The 17,522-nt window shown below is 44.6% G+C and overlaps 1 protein-coding gene across 2 annotated transcripts in view; it reads right to left on the bottom strand.

The window, feature by feature from the left end:
• Nucleotides 1–17,522, bottom strand: part of SETBP1 (SET binding protein 1) — a 270,172-nt gene that overhangs the window by 132,420 nt on the left and 120,230 nt on the right. For both annotated transcript variants that reach the window (XM_082301923.1, XM_082301924.1), the window contains one exon: nucleotides 13,320–13,391. In XM_082301923.1, the coding sequence (XP_082158049.1) occupies nucleotides 13,320–13,391 (72 nt within the window). The remainder of the gene's footprint in view (nucleotides 1–13,319; nucleotides 13,392–17,522) is intronic.

Here is a 17,522-nt window from a genome sequence, read left to right as displayed (position 1 = left end):
CTCTGCATCTACAAAGCAGTTGGGAACAACAGCAGCAACTCTTGCTCCCAAGAAACTTGTCACCATTTCAGGATACCCTGCCCCATCTTGGAGGGGCAGAGGGAAGAGGACTATTGTGGCCACTGAGACGGATCCAAGAAAAACAGAAAACACCAGGAAAAAAAGAGATAAAAGCTCTGCAAATGAACAGTCAGCATAAACAAAGTGCATCAGCCCAGGCAAGAGGCTGAAGCATGACTGCACTAAACAAATCACAGAGGAATCAACAACTGGCAAAGTAATTGGCGTTATTACAGCTGATGGAAAATTTCTGATGCCGCCCATGTTCACTTTCGAAACTCTGCTCAGACGTTTAATTGGCTCAGTTCACATCTAGATGATTGCTCTTTTTGTCCTTCTGGAGTGTATCAAGCCTGTATCTGCAGACAGAAATTTTTGGATGTGCCTCGCTGGCTCTGTCCACCAGCTGTGAGATAGAGAATGAAGCTTTGCACAAACTAAGCAAGGCAAGGGAAATATGGAGAAGAATGGGTCTGACCTAAATAATTTCAATCTCTTTGTTACCCCAGTTCTTTTTAAGTTCATCTCTGGCACTATCAAGCAGTCCTATGCTTGTAGCTCCTAAAATATTGTGAGTTAAATGCAGGGGTAAAAATTGCACATCATGTCAGCAAAGGGTGGTTTTGGTACTTTAGTTTCAATATAGGTAAAATTGCTTTCTCTGTCACAGAGGAATGCTCCTGTGAGCACCCTCTGGCCTATTAATCACACTATTTCATGGAATCACAAGATGGTTTTGGCTTGAAGGGACCTTTAAAACCATCTCAGTCCTACCCTCCTACCATGAGCAGGGACACCTTCCACTAGACCAGGTTGCTCAGAGTTCCATCCACCCTGCCCTTGAACAGTGCCAGGCATGGTGATAAAATGTTGATAATGGCTGAGTGTCTGTGCTCAGAAAGCTCTTCTGCTTAAACTTGCTAGAGTCTCTTTCCAAAGTATCCTCATTGTAGGACCTGTTGTCCGGAAAACCAACACTTCCCTGCAGGTCAGCCCTGCATGGACAGAGAAATTTCAGCCAGAGGCTTCCAGGTTTTCCCCAGTGTTTTACAAAACCCTCAGAAAATCATTAATCTGTAAGCAGCGGCCAGGATCTCAAGGTATATGAAATTGTGGAATGGTGTCTTTTTATACTTTCACAAGAAAAGCAGCTTGCCTTGGTGCCGAGCCACAGATTCCTCCACTCCCTAGGCCTAATCTTGGCCGATTGATCTGCCCTTTGGAGGACAACCAAGTGTAGGGATAACAAGCTCTTTCCTTGGCAAGGAGATGTGTCTGTAGGGTGGACAAGGCCATGGAGGAAGTATGTTATCGCCCACTTGCCTCCTTTTCTCTTTGTGTTGAGAGCTGCATGACCACAGGATGCCTTTTGGAAATACCATGGTGGCAGTGGGTCTGCAGCCATGTGAAGGGATGGTTCTTCAATTATCAGGGAGGCATTTTTGAGTTCTCCCTGGAAGCAGAGGGAATATTTCTGAACTCACTTGATTGACTTGTTCACTAGCTGATTTCACTGGGATACAACCCATTTAGGTTTACAGCTCTTTTCCAAGGAGGAGGGAGCCCAGAGAGGCTCATTTGTCACATCTCCTCTCGTTGCAAATCAAAGGCAGCACCATGCTGGGAGACCCCCAAAGCCAAAGGGAGAGGACATTTGGCAGCATGGCTCCCAGAGATTTCTGGAGCTGCTCGACAGCTGCTTGAAAAATCTTACTGTTTTTCTCGAAAAGAAAAAAGCCCTCACTGCAAAATGACCTGGCATGTGATAGCAAAGTACAAGCCAGAGGATTTGAAGGGACATGACAGCACTTCAACAGCAAGTGTGGCTGTACCAAAGTGTGGCTCCTCAAAGCCTGCAGTGTGGCCACCTGTGATACAGCAAACTAATTTGGGAATGCCATGGGTTCCCAACACAGAGCCCAGAAGGATGGCTTCAGGATTAAATCCCTGCCCTGGGACTTTCAGGATCCACCCCAGAAGTAGAGAGCTGAAGAACTGGACCATTTTAAACAAGCAGGTGCTTTTTTCCCCTCAAGAAATTGGCTAATTATGGGTGTGACCTAGTGCCACAGTTAGCTTATTCAGGGACTTCCAGTTTTGCCCTCACAACTCTGGGCCTCCCAAATTGCTACTGCTGCTGCTGCCACCAGACAAGAGCACAGGACCTGGTGAGTCCTACAGAGCCTCAGAAGAAGACTGAACCCAAACTGCCCTTGAAGCAAATTTGAGACCAGAAGAAAACAAACAGGAAGTACAGAGGAGAGGTCAGCTCTTTGCTTCTCTATGCCAAACAGGACTTACAGAAAATCCCACTAGAAAGGTCAGAAAGACAATGGCCAGCGACAAAAATGGAAGGAAAACACAGGCAGACTCATGTTATTTCCTTTATCTACCAATCTGAATATTTTTCCTTCCAGTTACCACTTCAGGATTCTTGACCCTGCAAAAGAGTCTGGAGATGAGCAACCTAGTACCACAAGAAGCCAAAGGGGAGATGTCTCTTCATCACAGTTTGGTGCAAGCCTTTGATTCACATCCCATGTGACACTGTCTACTCAGGGTTAAATCTTCCTGTTGGAGATGCAATGTACTCCTGGGATAGGATTTAGAAAATTGAGGTCTACTCTGGACTGTGACCAGAACTGAATCACCTCACAGGTTTTTTTTTTCTGTTTTCTGAAACAGGAATACTGTTATGCCCTGCTTACTGAGATGCTGAAATTTTTGCATGAAAAGCATGGCATCAAAACTAAGTATTGTCACACAAAGCAAAATGAAGCTGTACAAAAAAAACAAGGTAATGTGTGTGCCATTAAAATCCTTACACCAAGTGCTAGAAGCGGGTTGAATTTGCTCAGGTGCTCCTGCTGTTCCTTTTCATCAGGTGTGGGGACATACTGCTTTGCAGATAAACATTGTGATGTGGTGAATGTCCAGCATTTAATGAAGTCCATTATAACAGATGAAAATGAAGCTTTCATTAGTTTATGAATGCCTTATTCACTTTAGTTTTGGGGTTTGTTTTTTTTTTAAATCGAGAAAGAATGTTTTCCCTAAGCAAGTGCCAAGTAAGAGAGTAAACATCTTCTGCTCTTACACCTTCATCTCCTCCCCAAGGCTGTCACTCCTGCAAGGAAAAGGCTCTCATTACACCAGCCTTGTTCACAGCCCTGTTGCAAACCTCTCCCAGTGAGATGCACCCAATGCTAGCAACAGCTGGCCACAGCTGGCTGTAGCAATGGGCTCTGCAAAGTCTTTTCCCACTCCTGTCTGCCTCTGCAGGGTTCTTCAACTCCCACCTTCACCTTTTATTGTCACATGCACTTTGGGCCAAGAACAATAATATATTTGCTTTATATGCTCTGGCCATGACAGGGATTTTATGGACTGCCACAATATCATCTTCGTAATTGTGGCCATACTGCTGATTAAAAGGGTCACACTGGCAGCAAGGGAATCTATAACGTCTTTATTTGTTCACAGGAAGGATACACCAGGAGTTCAAGTTTCTCTCTTCAGCTCTGGACTCTTGGTGCTTTGATCCTGATCACCTTTGAGAATAAAAGGGGAATTTAGCTCTTAAGTGTGGTTTTGTTGCTGGTGTCTCAGTTAACGCCATCCATAAAAGGATCATTTTCTTTTTTACACAGGACAAGGCTGAGACCACAGAGTTGAAATAGGAGCAGAATGATAAAAACTGTGTCTTTTTAGCTAAAAACGGACAATCACTAACCATGTAAATAAATGAGTGACTATTGAGTTTTAGTAACACAGTCTGTTCTATTGCTCATTCATGAAGAGGAGGGAAGAGAAAATGTTTCTAGGATTCAAAAAGATACAATTTTTTTTTTTTTTTTTTAGCTGGAGAATTACACATTATGGTATTTCAGCACTGAAAACACCTGCTGACAGTATGATTGCAAAACAGGACATCCTTGAAGTTGCAAGAAAATGGGCACAAAAAAAAGCGAATCCTGTTATCAAGTAAAATATCTGAAGACTGTGGGCCTGAGTGTGTGCTTTTTTTCTCTGACTTCTAAAAGCGTCACATCCTCAAATTCAAATGAGCAGATGGCTGCCAGAAACACTCTGAAACTAGCAAGCTGCTTGCCTTGGACACATTATTTTGGTGTCTTGACCCCTTGACTGTCTCATGGAATTTTATTTCATTTGGGTTTGATCCAAGGCTATTGGAGAGGATTTTAAAGTCACCAATGACCTCTGAACTTCAATGATGGCATTTTGGGGGATTTTATCTTAAAGAGGAGATAAGGACAGAAATGGCCGTATATTAACCATCCAAAGGGAGCAAAACAATATAATGACATAACCTGTGGTTTCAGTTGCAGTTGAAGTAAGCTGCTGAGGCTGTAGAAAGAAGAGGTGATATTAGTGTGGGGAGAAATGTTTTGAAACCTTGCAACCATGGCATCACCCCTTTTTGCTGACACTACACAGCTACAGCTGACGACAAATTCAGCCCTACCTCCACGTTCTTGAAAAGTAGCAACCCTAAGTCATACCTGCTCCTGACTGAGTGTCTGAATTTTAGTTTCTTGCCTCAGAAAGAGTGTAGAAATGTAATCTTTGATATGGAGTCAGGTCATAGGGATTGCAAGTAGATAAAGAGCCTTGCTTTCATTTTCCCTGCAACTCTGACTGCTCATCAATCCTGACCTTGATTGCTCCCAGTAAGAGATAACACAAATCTCATTCCTCATGCAGACTTTCCAAGATGTTGTCTTGAGCTTCATCTCACAGGTGCTAAATGGCTTTTCATGCAGGAGATAGGCTGAAGTTCTCTGATGAAGGATAAGGCTGATAAATTTGCTCCTTGGGAGCCACGGGACAATGTGGGTAAAGGTCACCTAGAAGAGAGAACTAAACTGGTAACACAGCAGGTCATGATGACACTGAATCATGATCAGGCCACCATCTCAAGGAGAGGAGCAAGGCATTCCAGAGGGTACGATTTCTCCTGATGGCCTTTTCCTAAGTTGTGTGAAAGGAAAGAGTTCTTTTTCCTCCCTTACCCTGTCAGGGCCTCTCATGGACTCCTTCCAGCCATCTGAGGCTCCTGCTTTTACCCTTCCACCAACGTCCTGTACCTTTACACAGCCATGGTGTCATGGTGTGACCATTCCCTCTCAAATTTCTTACTTCACCCACTTATCCTCACCAAGGATGTGCTCTATTCATATCCAGGTTTCTTCTCATCATTCTTATTGAACTGCAGCTACTTATTAAAGAAGTGGGAGCATCATCTAGTGCACCTGCTGCTCAAACATAAGGGACTAGAACTATAGTATTCCTTTATGAAGACATCAGTGACAACTAATTTTGGTGGCACCTAGATAAAATACTGATTTAATTTATCTGGATCCAATAAAATCTGAAAAGAGCTTATAAGAAATCATGCCTACACCTTAGTTAATGAAATTCTGGGCTGCTTCTGGGAAGGCTGACAATTGTAAAACCCATCTGCCAAACTTTCATTCACAGCTTCATTGCAAAGTCATTACAGATATGACAAAAACCAGCAAACTCACAGAGGTGTGTGTGAACACACGTGAGAACGGGGAGCACCACACTGGGTATTGCTGGCAGCTTGGAGGGGGCAGGTGAACAAGGAACAGATGCTCTTGATGCTGCCAGCAATACTCAATGTTGCAGGACCTATTTTATTCCCACCTGATAACTTGAGCCTGAAATCACCTCTGCAAGCAAACCATATGAACTCTCACTACTGGTGGTGCTCCTGCTGCTTGGAGAAGGCTGCCAGAGGCCTCAGAACATCCATCCATGGACCATCTCACCCTTCCCATAGCACCACAGAATGGATTGAGTTGAAAGCGACCTTAAAGATAGTTTAGTCCAGCCCCTCTGCCATGGGCAGGGACAACTCTCACTAGACCAGGGTGTTCCAAGCCTGGGAACACTTCCAGGGATGGGGCAGCCACAGCTTCTCTGGGAAACCTGTGCCAGGGCCTCACCTCTCACAGCCAGGAATTCCTTCCCAGTATCCCATCTAACCCTGCCCTCTGGCAGTGAGAAGGCATTCCCTATGTCTTGTCTCTCCATCCCTTGTCCCAAGTCCCTCTGCAGCTCTCCTGGAGCCCCTTTAGGCGCTACAAAAGGTCCTAAGTTCCAGGACACTGATTATTTTGGCTGGCCAGGCTGTGTGCTGCGCCCTTGGAGACGGATACTGCGGCTGATGCAGATTGTTTTTACTGTGCCCTTTGCATCTAGTTTGCTGCACCCAGAAACCACAGAAGGCTGAAATAAATCTATATGCACCTTATCTGCTGGTCACCTGTGCCCTGATCCCCTTGTATTTATATTTGTGCTCGTTATGACACAGGGAATGAAGGTGAGAACAAAACATTGGTCCCTAGGGAATAGCGATTTTCAAGCAGTTACTCTGCAGGCAAAACGCAGGGTGCTGGCAAGTAATGCCTGCAAACTTTGATGCCTTGATTTCTGTTGTGTGGATCAATATTAATAGCAATATTGTATTTCCAGAGCTGGCAGAACTATTGATTATTTGGTATGTAGCAGTTCATTTTCACTTGAGAGCAAACTGGGACACTGAAACAACAAATGTGCAGCTGTTAACAAGCAACACAGGACATTGAGTTTCAGTGACACAACTGGGATATCACTTTCTTTGTCTAAAATGGAACATCTTTAACATGTCAAAAATATGATTTACTTATCTGACTTATGCAGTACCTGGGGAAAATACCTTTTTCCCTGGAACCTGCAGATTAAGGTCATGTTTCCAAATATGTGCCAAATCCAATCAATAACTTCATCCGCACTGTGACCAAACACTTGAGGTATCCTTGATGGGAAAATGTTTTGTTTGATATGTTTAAACAAGTATTAAATCAGATTCCTTGTGCATGAGAAGATTTCAATGAAAGAAAAGATAATGAAACATTACACTGTGGTTGCAGGAGCTGCGCCAGAGTTATTTCTTTTCAATGAGGTTTTAACTCTGTGAGAAAAAATAGATACCTGTATCTATAGATGTGTGTAAATATGTTTTGATTGGGTGAACCCAAAATAAAACTTTCTATATCTAACAAAGGCTTTGCTTACATTTGAAAGACATAATGTTGTATCCTTCCATGAGCTGCTTTATTACATATAAGTCTACAATGGCCTCCTAGGGACACATTTAACTATCAAGGACCAAACTGTTGAATGCAAATTATACAGAACACCTGTCTTATGGATGAAACTCCTGAAAAAGGAATCTCCCCATGGCAAGTGAGAAAAAAATTTAAAATAATGGGTGACACTCCCTGTTCCAGGAAAGAACACCTCAATGACTAATAATCTTTTTACTTGAGCTTGAAGAGGCTGGGGAGGTGACTAGTAAATATGCAGTAAATGTACTTGTACTATATGTTGCCTTTTGGGAGATAGTATAGTCTTTCCTCTGCTCTCAGCATGTTAAACCCTGCAGGCTTAGCTGCCTTAGCAACTGTCTACAGTTTGGACAGGTCAGGATCAAGGGAGGCTGAATCAGCCTCTGATGGTGGCTCTGTTCTCCCACTGCTGACAAATGGAGTTTAGAGTGAAGGAGTCCAGTTTCTCAGTTGGGCCTGAGCCTCTTCAGCCAGTAGTAATCAAATGTGCCCAGAAATATTCCCAGGCATGGAGGCCAACTGGCACGGAGAGGTTTGTACCTCTGCTCACAACCGCGTCTTAACTTTCCTAAAACAGCAGCTAAGTGCAAACAGCTCTCAGGGATGAACACTGATCCATGCTTAAGAATGATTTAGGAGCTTGCTAGTTGGACCAAAAGTGTGCTGAGAACTGGTTTAGTACCTTGAGTATACCCAGTTACGTTCCCGTGAATGTTCCCAGAGACTGTTCAGCTTGCTTAAGTTATTGTTATGACATATTTTTTTTCCTGATCAAGATTACTTCTTTACAGCCAGGAAAAGGGAATTGTATGGCTGTAAATTTGGTTATGACAATAATCCTTTTGCTGGTTCATGAAATCACTCTTACTCAAGAGGAGGTGTGTTTACTGCTGTCTGCAATCTAAGAATATTTGCAAGGAACCAGATGTGGTGTGTTTAAAGTGAAAAAAAAGTTCTGCGTGGACAGATGAACTTCATAAAAAAATCACTGTCCTCCTTATCTGGTTGCACATCACTGACATCTGCCTGATACTACATTTTCAAAGTTTGCTACTTTAAATTGCTTACCCCCAAAAAAGCACCCCACATCAAGTACTTGCCATATGCTCTAACTATGCTACATTGGTGTGATGGTTTTGTCTGGGGCAGGGTTCATTTTCTTCCCAGAGGTTGGTACAGGGCTGTGTTTTGGGTTTGTGCTGAGCACAGGGTTGATAACACAGAGATGTTTTTGTTGTTGCTGGGCAGGGCTTGCACAGAGCCAAGGCCTTTCCTGGTTCTTGAACTGCCAGGCTGGGGAGGGGCTGGGGGAGGTTGGGAGGCTGGGAGGAGACACAGCCAGGACAGGTGACCCCAAGTGACCAAAGGGATGTTCCAGACCATGTGACATCATGCTCAGTGTATAAAGTGGGGGGAAGAAGGAGGAAGGGTGGATGTTTGGAGTGATGGCATTTGTCTTCCCAATTCACTGTTACATGTGGTGGGTTCTGGCTCTCCAGAGATGGCTGAACACCTGCCTGCCCATGGAAAGCAGGGAATTAATGCCTTGCTTTGGTTTGCTTGTGTGCAAGGCTTCTGCTTTCCCTATTAAACTGCCTTTATCTCAACCCATGAGTTTTCCAGCTTTAACCCTTCCAGTTCTATCCCTGATCCTGCTGGTGGGGAAGTGAGTGAGGGGCTACGAGGGGCCTGATTGGGTTAAAGCATGACAGCTGGGATGCCATTATATGTCCCATAGCAACTTTCTGTCCTGGCCTGAGAAAGGCAGAGCAAGTCTGTTTTCATGGATTTCTCTGAGCTACAAGAAGTTGATTGCAAGATCTTTACTTTAAGAAGAATTGATTTTATCAAGGCAGGGCCATCTGGCAGAAAGTAGAGCAGGATTAATGCAATCCCAAACCTGTGTCACCCAAATCTTGGCACCCTCCACCACCCCACAGGGACTCAAGGCAGAGCAGGGAGGCAGAGGAAATATCTCATGCCTACACTCTATTCACCACACACACACCACAAAACCTTCTCAGTGAAAAGGTTTCAAAGCTGACATGAGAAACTCTTACTCTGATATGGGAACTGTTCAGAGGAACACATCCCTTTGAATGGTTTAGCTCATGACACTTCTAACAATCACCTGTGCAGCAACCTACTCATGGTTTGCAGATGGCTCTGGGGAGGGAGCTCCTTATCCTGGTGAGCTGGCTGTATTTCAGCAATGGCACTTTCTTTGTGGACAGCACCAAGGCTGCCGAGCACCTTTTGTGGTTTTTCCCAAGGAAAAGATGGTGCAGACCTGTGTCAGGAGTTGGTGCTACTGCCCAGCTCCCATTTGGACACCTTTGTGGCCCTGGCAGAAGCAGCTAAAGGCACCACGTGGGCTCACAGCCTCGACGTTCCACGGTGGCTTCCTGTCTCAGGAAGCTATAACGCCAGGAGGATGGCAGAATCCTTCATGCCAGCAGAATATAATGCCTAATGATCCTGTGATGTAGTGCAAAAGGCAGGAGGAGTGGGAAGCCCAGCAGGCACCTGATTGAAGAGGCTGGGGGAGATGAGAGGAGACGGTGTCCTGCTGTGCGCTTCTCCCACCTCCATAACCTCCTTACTTTCAAAGAGTTTCCACAGGGCTGCGGTGGCTATTGTTCTCCAGACCTGGTGCATCAGCATCCCCACTACACTGACAGTTTGGGATTCTCACACTGCCAGCCTTTCCTGTTCCTGACAGAGAAACGAGCAGCTTGTTTGGCTTTGGGAGGAAGCAAAATGTGTGCAACTCGGACACCTCTGTGCTAACCATGTGCAGGGTGATGCTGCCTAGTCCACAACTAGCATGGGCTGCCTGGGCATGTGATTATGCTCAGACAGACCCAGAGGCATTCCACAAACGTGTCTGTCCCTTTTCCTTCCAAAAGTGACCACAGCACCTGGGTCAAGCCTTGGCACAACTGCTATTGATGTACAGAGACAGCAGTGAACGAGCAATTCTTTACATCTGATTTTCAAGGAGGCTGTGGATTCCTCTTGACCATTAAGATGAAAAGGAGGCTAATTCAAAGCTAGAGCAAAGTTTAAGGAGTAATTCTGCACAGGCAGGCAGGTAAGATAATGTAAAAATCGTTCTTTTCTCTGTTTGGCCCTGTAAAATGAGAAATACTATCAGGGTGGTGCATTTTTTGAAACCTGCATTATTTCTTTTTCCTAGGAAGGGTTGAAATAGGTTTAAGTACTACTGTTATTATCTCTAAAATGACAGAGACATTTTCATGTGAGTTTCCCTTCACAGTCAGATATCCATATTCACCATGTGCATTCCTTTGATTCGGGGACTGCAGCTTCCCTGTGGTCCAAGGACTCAAGGTTCATTTTTTGTTGCTCTTTCCGCCAAAATGGGGTTATTAGAGATAGAAAAAAATTGCAAGGTCACCCACAGCCTTGATAGAAACAGGAGGGTAGCAGAATATTAGAAAGAAACTATTAGCTGTAATATCCAGCTGCATTTGGCAAACCTGAGTGTATTTGGATTGCCTGTACCAGCATTTCTCTCCCCTGTTTCCAAGCGATTGCCCTAGCCCTAGTGATCAACCACCTGAATACATCCAAGAAGGATATTCACAGAAAGGATCTCATGATAAAACGGCTATTCCTGGCCTTCTTTCCATCACATCATAATCTGTCCGCTAATATGGCCTGAGATCTCAGCTGATCAAAAGGTCATAAGATGCTACTGCTAAGTATCACTCTGTCTCTGCTGAGCCAAAGGCATTTTTAGTCCATTCAACAGGCAGAGGAATGCAATAGCAAAGCCTTCAAATCTGTTTGTATAATAGATGAAGTCTTCTCTTTATGGCATTTATCATCCTTCACGGAATGACACCTGATAAATAAATCTCTAGTTCCCAGTGAATTTAAATAAAACAAAGGCAAATCATATCCCTGTGCACTGTAAATATAAAACTGAAGAGAACATAAGAGTTCCCAATCTTCCTCCATCTCCTCTGCTATAAAAGCTATAAAGTGCTGATCATCCACAGATTCTGCCAAAATCAAGACAGCCCAAATCTCTGAGTACATTACAAAAAGCATGGTAACAGCACAGGAGGGACTTAAAGATACATAACTCATTTAGTCTAATGACATGGTAAAACTTACACCTTTTTGTCTTCATGAGGGGGGTTATTATGGAGTGAAAATGGGGGGAAATCTAATAAATGGGTCAATGTGTTTCCTACCAGGGGGGACAATTTTCAAACATCCTGGGACAAATAAAATACTGAACCACATCCTACTCAACACCACGACTTGGGCCAGCTGGTCACCGCTGTACTGGTGGCAACTGGTCCACATGGTGCCAGCCATTGCCTCCAGCAGCAACTGCAGCCACTTCTCTGGCCATCCTGTTTCCAAGCCTCTCAACACAGGCAGGGATCGCTGCCCAAAACAGCAGGAGAGAAGGCACCAGTGCCAACAGCCACCTGCCACCTGAAGCCCGTGTCTAGCGGGCCTGCAGAGGTAGCTCCTGTGAGCATTACCATTGGGAAATTCACTGTTTTGTGTCTCTAGCACACCTGAAGGGTTGTCACAACCAAATTAAACCCCCCAGCATTTCCCAGACTATCCGCCCACTCTTTGGCTTTCCAGAGCTCTATACCAGCACCAACAGACAGTTTCTTTAACCGTAACTGGCAGTCATTTTGCTCCTCTCCATGCTTTCAAAGCTGAGAGCCATCAAAGATTAGCAGAAAAAATCATGACTATTTTTCCCTAAGAAGCAGAACTGGTAATAGGCTTCAGGAAAAATCCTCCTAAATGCAAGTGATAAGCGTAGACTGTGTGAAGGCTGACAGGTCTAATTATAATTATCATTGCGAGGGGACTAGTACTAACCTCCCTTCTGGAAGGCAATGACAATTCCTGGAAGAGAACATGAATTATCATAAACAAAATCATTGCAAGGAGAGTTGTCTTTCACTGGGAAACTAAAAAAGATCCAGATTTAGGGGTGAAAAAAAACCCCAAACCTTAAGAATTTTTTAAAGTTTATCCTAATACAAAATGGCACTTAATTGTACATTTAAGTTTTGCTGACTTCTGAATGATGGGAGTAAAAGAATCAAGCAGAATACATGAAGTGTAAGAGGGAGTCATGCATGCAGGAAGTGTTTGGAAATAAAGGATATATTCTGAAAGTATACTTGAAGAACATACCCTGCATTTAAACATGGACAAGGAGTCCCAGGGAGGATGTTGGTACAGACTGAGATAAATATTCAAAACTACGACAAAACCCAGACCACTTTGCACCAACTTTTCCCCCTTCCTCACATCCTAGCAGGAAGAAAGGCAAACAGAACCAATACAGATCTCTTCAAATTGCTTCTCTCCGCTGAAATCCTAACTTTGCATCTATACATTGACTGAAATACAACAGCATCAGCTTTCAGCGGGGTTATGAGGTAGATAAGATAGGTAATAGCCCTTCAAGATCATCCTGCCCCAAACTTTCTGCTTTCTTTGACAGCATTCCACTTTTCTTAGTCTGCATGTTTTTTTGGCATTTCTCACTCCATTTCCATTGGAAACTTGGAAACAGAGAAGCTTGGGCAATCTGGACTGAAAGTAGCAGTCCCTTAGCTTTTTTTTTCTTTTCCTGGAAACAGATATTATCTTCTTAATAGGGACTATAACTGCAGAGGAGATGAAGAGAGGAGCCTCAGAGTCAAAAGCAGTTCTAAGAGTTTCATTCTCATTATATCTCAATGGAGTGGAGCAAATAAATTGTGCAAGGAGACATATGGAAGCTCACTATGCAAATGGCCTATTTAAGGCTCTGGCTTCCTAATTAGGTCCTGGTGTCAGGAGGTTGGTAACAATTATTCACACTTAGATCATTTGGATACAATAAAAACTGTTCTAAAACCCAAACCATCATAATGGCACGCATCAAAAGAAACCCAAATTAATGTTCTAGACTCATTTGTTTAGTGCTTGGACTATCAGTTTCTGTGGTACACATACCTAAATTTTGCATCCAACATTGCAAAATTGTGTTTGGAAATGGAAAAGGAGGAAACAAAAATCATCACAGCCATATCCCCTTGTTCTTACCTTGTTCACAGATTTCGTCACTGGACTCTGCACAGGGAACCCACACTCTCTTCCCAAATTCTTCATCTGACTCTGTGGTGTTTCCCAGAGCAAAGAGAAAAAAGAAAACCTTGATTGTAGGTGTGACTGTGTAGAAAATGGTCACAAGCATCCAGAGTTTTCCTCTGCCCTTTTGATTTCCTTACATGTTTCAGTATGACCACATCCACTTGCCACCTGGGGCCCCCTGAGCACCCAGTGATGGGGTCCACCCTCATTCCCAAGGTGTTTTGTAAGGCCCCCCAAGCCTCCCCTTACCCCACACAGACGTGCAGGCTTCCCCTCCCAAGCATCCCTTGTAAGCATGTTGGCATCAAAGAGCCACCACAGCTTTCCCCAGAAGCTGTGGGGCACACAACGAGCCATGACCTCAGGGAGTGATGCCGTGGATTCCTCTGACAACCTGTGTTAGAAAAGCTTGTGGAGAGAGCAGGAAGGTGTCACAAGAAGCCAACCCACCTGCTTTGTACAAGAATTAAAGTAGGGAGCTGAAGCCAAGGATTACCACATTGCAAAACCATTTAAAACAGAGTAAGTGCTTGTGATTCAACATCGTGACTACAGCAAACCTACTCTGCACTGCATTTCAGTACTTCTGGTATGAAAATGAGGTCTTCCTCTCCCTTTCCTGCCCTCCCACCTCCTCTCCTCTTTGTCCACCTCTCCAGCCCTTCACACAAAGGTGAAATATTTTACATTTTCACCCGTGGTGATGATGATCAGAGAGTGTTTGCTTTGCTTTGCTTTGCTTTTCACTGATTTTGCCAAAGGCATCCTTTTAAGCATCAGCCTGTGCAAAGATAATAGGTGACACGATTCTCTATAACTGGAATCAGCAACAAATCAGCCATCTGCCACTCCAGGGGTCTGAGATTAACCCAGCTACTGGACCGTGACTGTGAAGTATTTGCACATTTAGATTACAGAAATGTGAGGTTACAGGTCCAAAAATATAAGACTGGGAGTGGGGAAAGTGTGCGCAGAAGGAGTGGAAGACAGCCTCAGGAGAGCCCTTTAGATTAACCCTTCCCAACACAAGTCACCTCATAACAACTCCAAGCAGACAGTGTTTCTCATTATAAAGTGCTAAAAGGATGAAGGATTTGAAGGAAGCAACTTGAGACACATTAGACATCATGTTTCTGGAGAATACATCCAAAGACGCTTCTTTCACACTGGGAGAAATAAAGACAAAAACCAAACAGCTGCCTTGTCAAAGCCTTCCCTCCTCGGGAAGCATGACCAAGCTGCCCAGATGGCTTACTTGAGGATTTGGAAAGTACAAGGGCATAATTTTTGCCTCAAGATGGACCAGATCCACAAGCTCCTCTATGGTCAAGATTTCAAGAAATGAAAGAGGTCTGCCTACTGAAATAGCAAGGTTTGCGAAGGTCTCTTCATTTGTTGCTCCCAGTTCACCCTCTGGAATAACAAACACTATTTTGCTACCATGCACACATGGATGCTGTCAATCCACATTAATACCTGTCCACGTCTTTGGGATTCTCTCTATGAATCTGTTGGGAATTGTTGTTTGGTAACTAGGTACTTGAAAACTGAAGAAGTTTAAATCAGTAGTAAACACAAGCTGGCTCCAGATCTAAGAGCATGAGCAATGGTCTGTAACAGTGTGTGGTGGATCAGGACAGACACCAGGGTCTGCTCTGGTCATGTTGATAGGTTTTAATCCCCACTCCTGCCACTTTCTCTTGCAGGTTAGAATCCCACAGATCCCTGAGATTCCCATCCTCAAAGATCTCAGGTTAAAAAGAGGAGGTTCTGCCCAGAGGAACAGGTGTAGCTGCAGCCAAAAGTGTCAGCAAGAACATCTGGAAAATTCTGGAACATCTCACCTGTGAGAAAAGACTGAAGCATCTGAACTGTTCAGTCTGGAGGAGAGAGGATTCCAGGGAGATCTTGAGCATCTGCCCGTACCTAAAAAGGCTCCAGGAAAGCTGGAGCGGTACTTTCGGCAAGGACATGAAGTGACAGGACAAGAGGGAATGGCTTCCCACTGCCAGAGGGCAGGGTTAGGTGAGATATTGGGAAGGAATTCTTGGCTGTGAGGGTGGTGAGGTCCTGGCACAGGTTTCCCAGAGAAGCTGTGGCTGCCCCATCCCTGGAAGTGTTCCCAGGCTGGATGGAGCTTGGAGCAATCTGGTGTAGTAGGAAGTGTCCCTGCCCATAGCAGGGGGTGGAACTGCATCAACTGTGAGGTTCATTTCAACCCAAACCATGCTAGGATTCTGTGATTCTATGAAATTCAGGCAAGGTCTGCATGGTGTGTGCCCTGGGTGGGGAAGGTATTTCAAACAGCTCAAGCCATGCCATCCAAAGAGACAACTAAAAACCAAATAGCATGCACATGTGTTTGTAGAAACCTATGTGTTTTACTCATGTCCTTTATTCAGAGAAAACAGGGAGGATTGGGTGGAAGGTACAAGAACACACTCCAGGTTCTTTGGCCAACTTTCTTGTTGATATTTCCATGGTGAAGAAGAAACCAAGGTTCCCTGGCCAAGCACTGCACACCCTGCAGTTGCAACAATGGAAAAGAGCAAGAAGAAATGGCAGCACCTTCTCTGCGCAAGCCCAAGTTGAACTGCAGCAAATACAGGGTACAAAGCACAGCTGAGAGGTGAGGAAGAGCAAGGGATCAGCTGCTGTAGTCATCCTACTCCATACAAAACCTGCTGGCATCCCCTCAGAAATGAGTGCCACTCCCAACAGCGTTAATTTGGGACAGAGCATTTCATCCTCCACAGAGGAAGGACTATTGATCTGCGAGGAGCTGTGAGAAGAAGAGAGTGAGGGGAGCATTCTAGTCAACACCTTTAAGTCTGCCTGAACTCCCCCCTATTTATCACAGTATTTCCAAAAGGCCTTGCCTGGGCAGGGGTAGGTGCTCCCAAGCCAGGTCTACATGTCTGAGACCAAAGGTGAGGTTTGAAGTGGTTTGGATGTGTACTAGGGCATGGTTTTCAGGTGAGAAAGAGGTCACAGGGATCATCCCACGCCTGAGACTACAAAATGGGCCAAGCTAACAACCCAATAATCCACAAGCTTCTGAGATGCAGCAAGCTAATGAGGCTCTGCCCGTGCTTTAGTAAGGTCTCCTTGAACTTGACCTGCTGACTATGTGACGGCTAAAACTGCTGTTATAACAGGATCTAGACCTGTTTTCAAAACCAGAGACTGGGGTTTTCCCTTTCTCCAGTCTCTAGTTTCTGTAGTGGAAACCTAAAACTTCAAATACAAAAGCCAAAATGATCCAAAAAGGAACATCTGTGGAGTGGGGGGAAAATTTCTTTGCATTTAACTTCGATTACTGAACTACTGCAAGGTTATAATTTTTAAAATATTTTTTAAAAAAACCCATCAAAACTCTGTTAAAAAAAAGAGGTGGTTTATTTTGGTTTGGTTTGGGTTTTTAAGTATTTTTTCCTTGCCTGCAAATGGAAGGACAGGGGGATCAGCACAGGGCAAACCCTTCCCTTTCAGACAGAAATCACCACAAAACTCCAGCCCGTTTTTTGCAAATGAACCAACATCACGAACTGATTCAGTTTCAGCCCTTGAACATGCTTGTTTGTTTGTTTGTTTGCTTGCTTGCTTGTTTCATCCAGACAGGTTTTTGCAGGAAGGGGCTTTTGCAACCCAAACAGCGCCACTGCATCCGCCAGGCGCTGAGCTGAGCCGTGGAGCCGCTTGGAAGTTGCCTCATCTCCCAGCAAATGAGAAACGGAGGGAAACACCGACGCAGGCAACGCTGCACCTTGCAGCAGAGACTCGTGTCCTACAAGTAACCTTGCATCACGATACAGACCCACAACAGCAGCCTTACGGGTACAATGAGAGCAGGAGGAGGACAGCGACCAGGAGGGGAAGGGCAACGGGGAAGCAAGCAGAAAACTCCCTAAGAGTCTTCTTTTCCTCCTTAGGAGGAGAAAAAAAAAAAAAAAAAAAAAAAAAAAAAAAAAAAAAATCCCTCCCTGATACAGAGATGGAAGGAGGGGATGAGCCCCTTTACACCCCAAGTCCCCAGCAAAGGTCCCCTCCCTTTCCCAGAGCTCCTAAATATCATTGGGGGTGGCAGGAGGCTGCAGGAGAAAAGGGTCACATTTAAAAGGCGAAGGGGAAGCAGGGAGGAGGGAGGACACTCCT

This window comes from Coloeus monedula, assembly GCF_965178545.1.
Source record: "Coloeus monedula genome assembly, chromosome: Z".
Lineage (NCBI taxonomy): Eukaryota > Metazoa > Chordata > Aves > Passeriformes > Corvidae > Coloeus > Coloeus monedula.
This window is presented reverse-complemented; position numbering and strand designations above follow the sequence as displayed.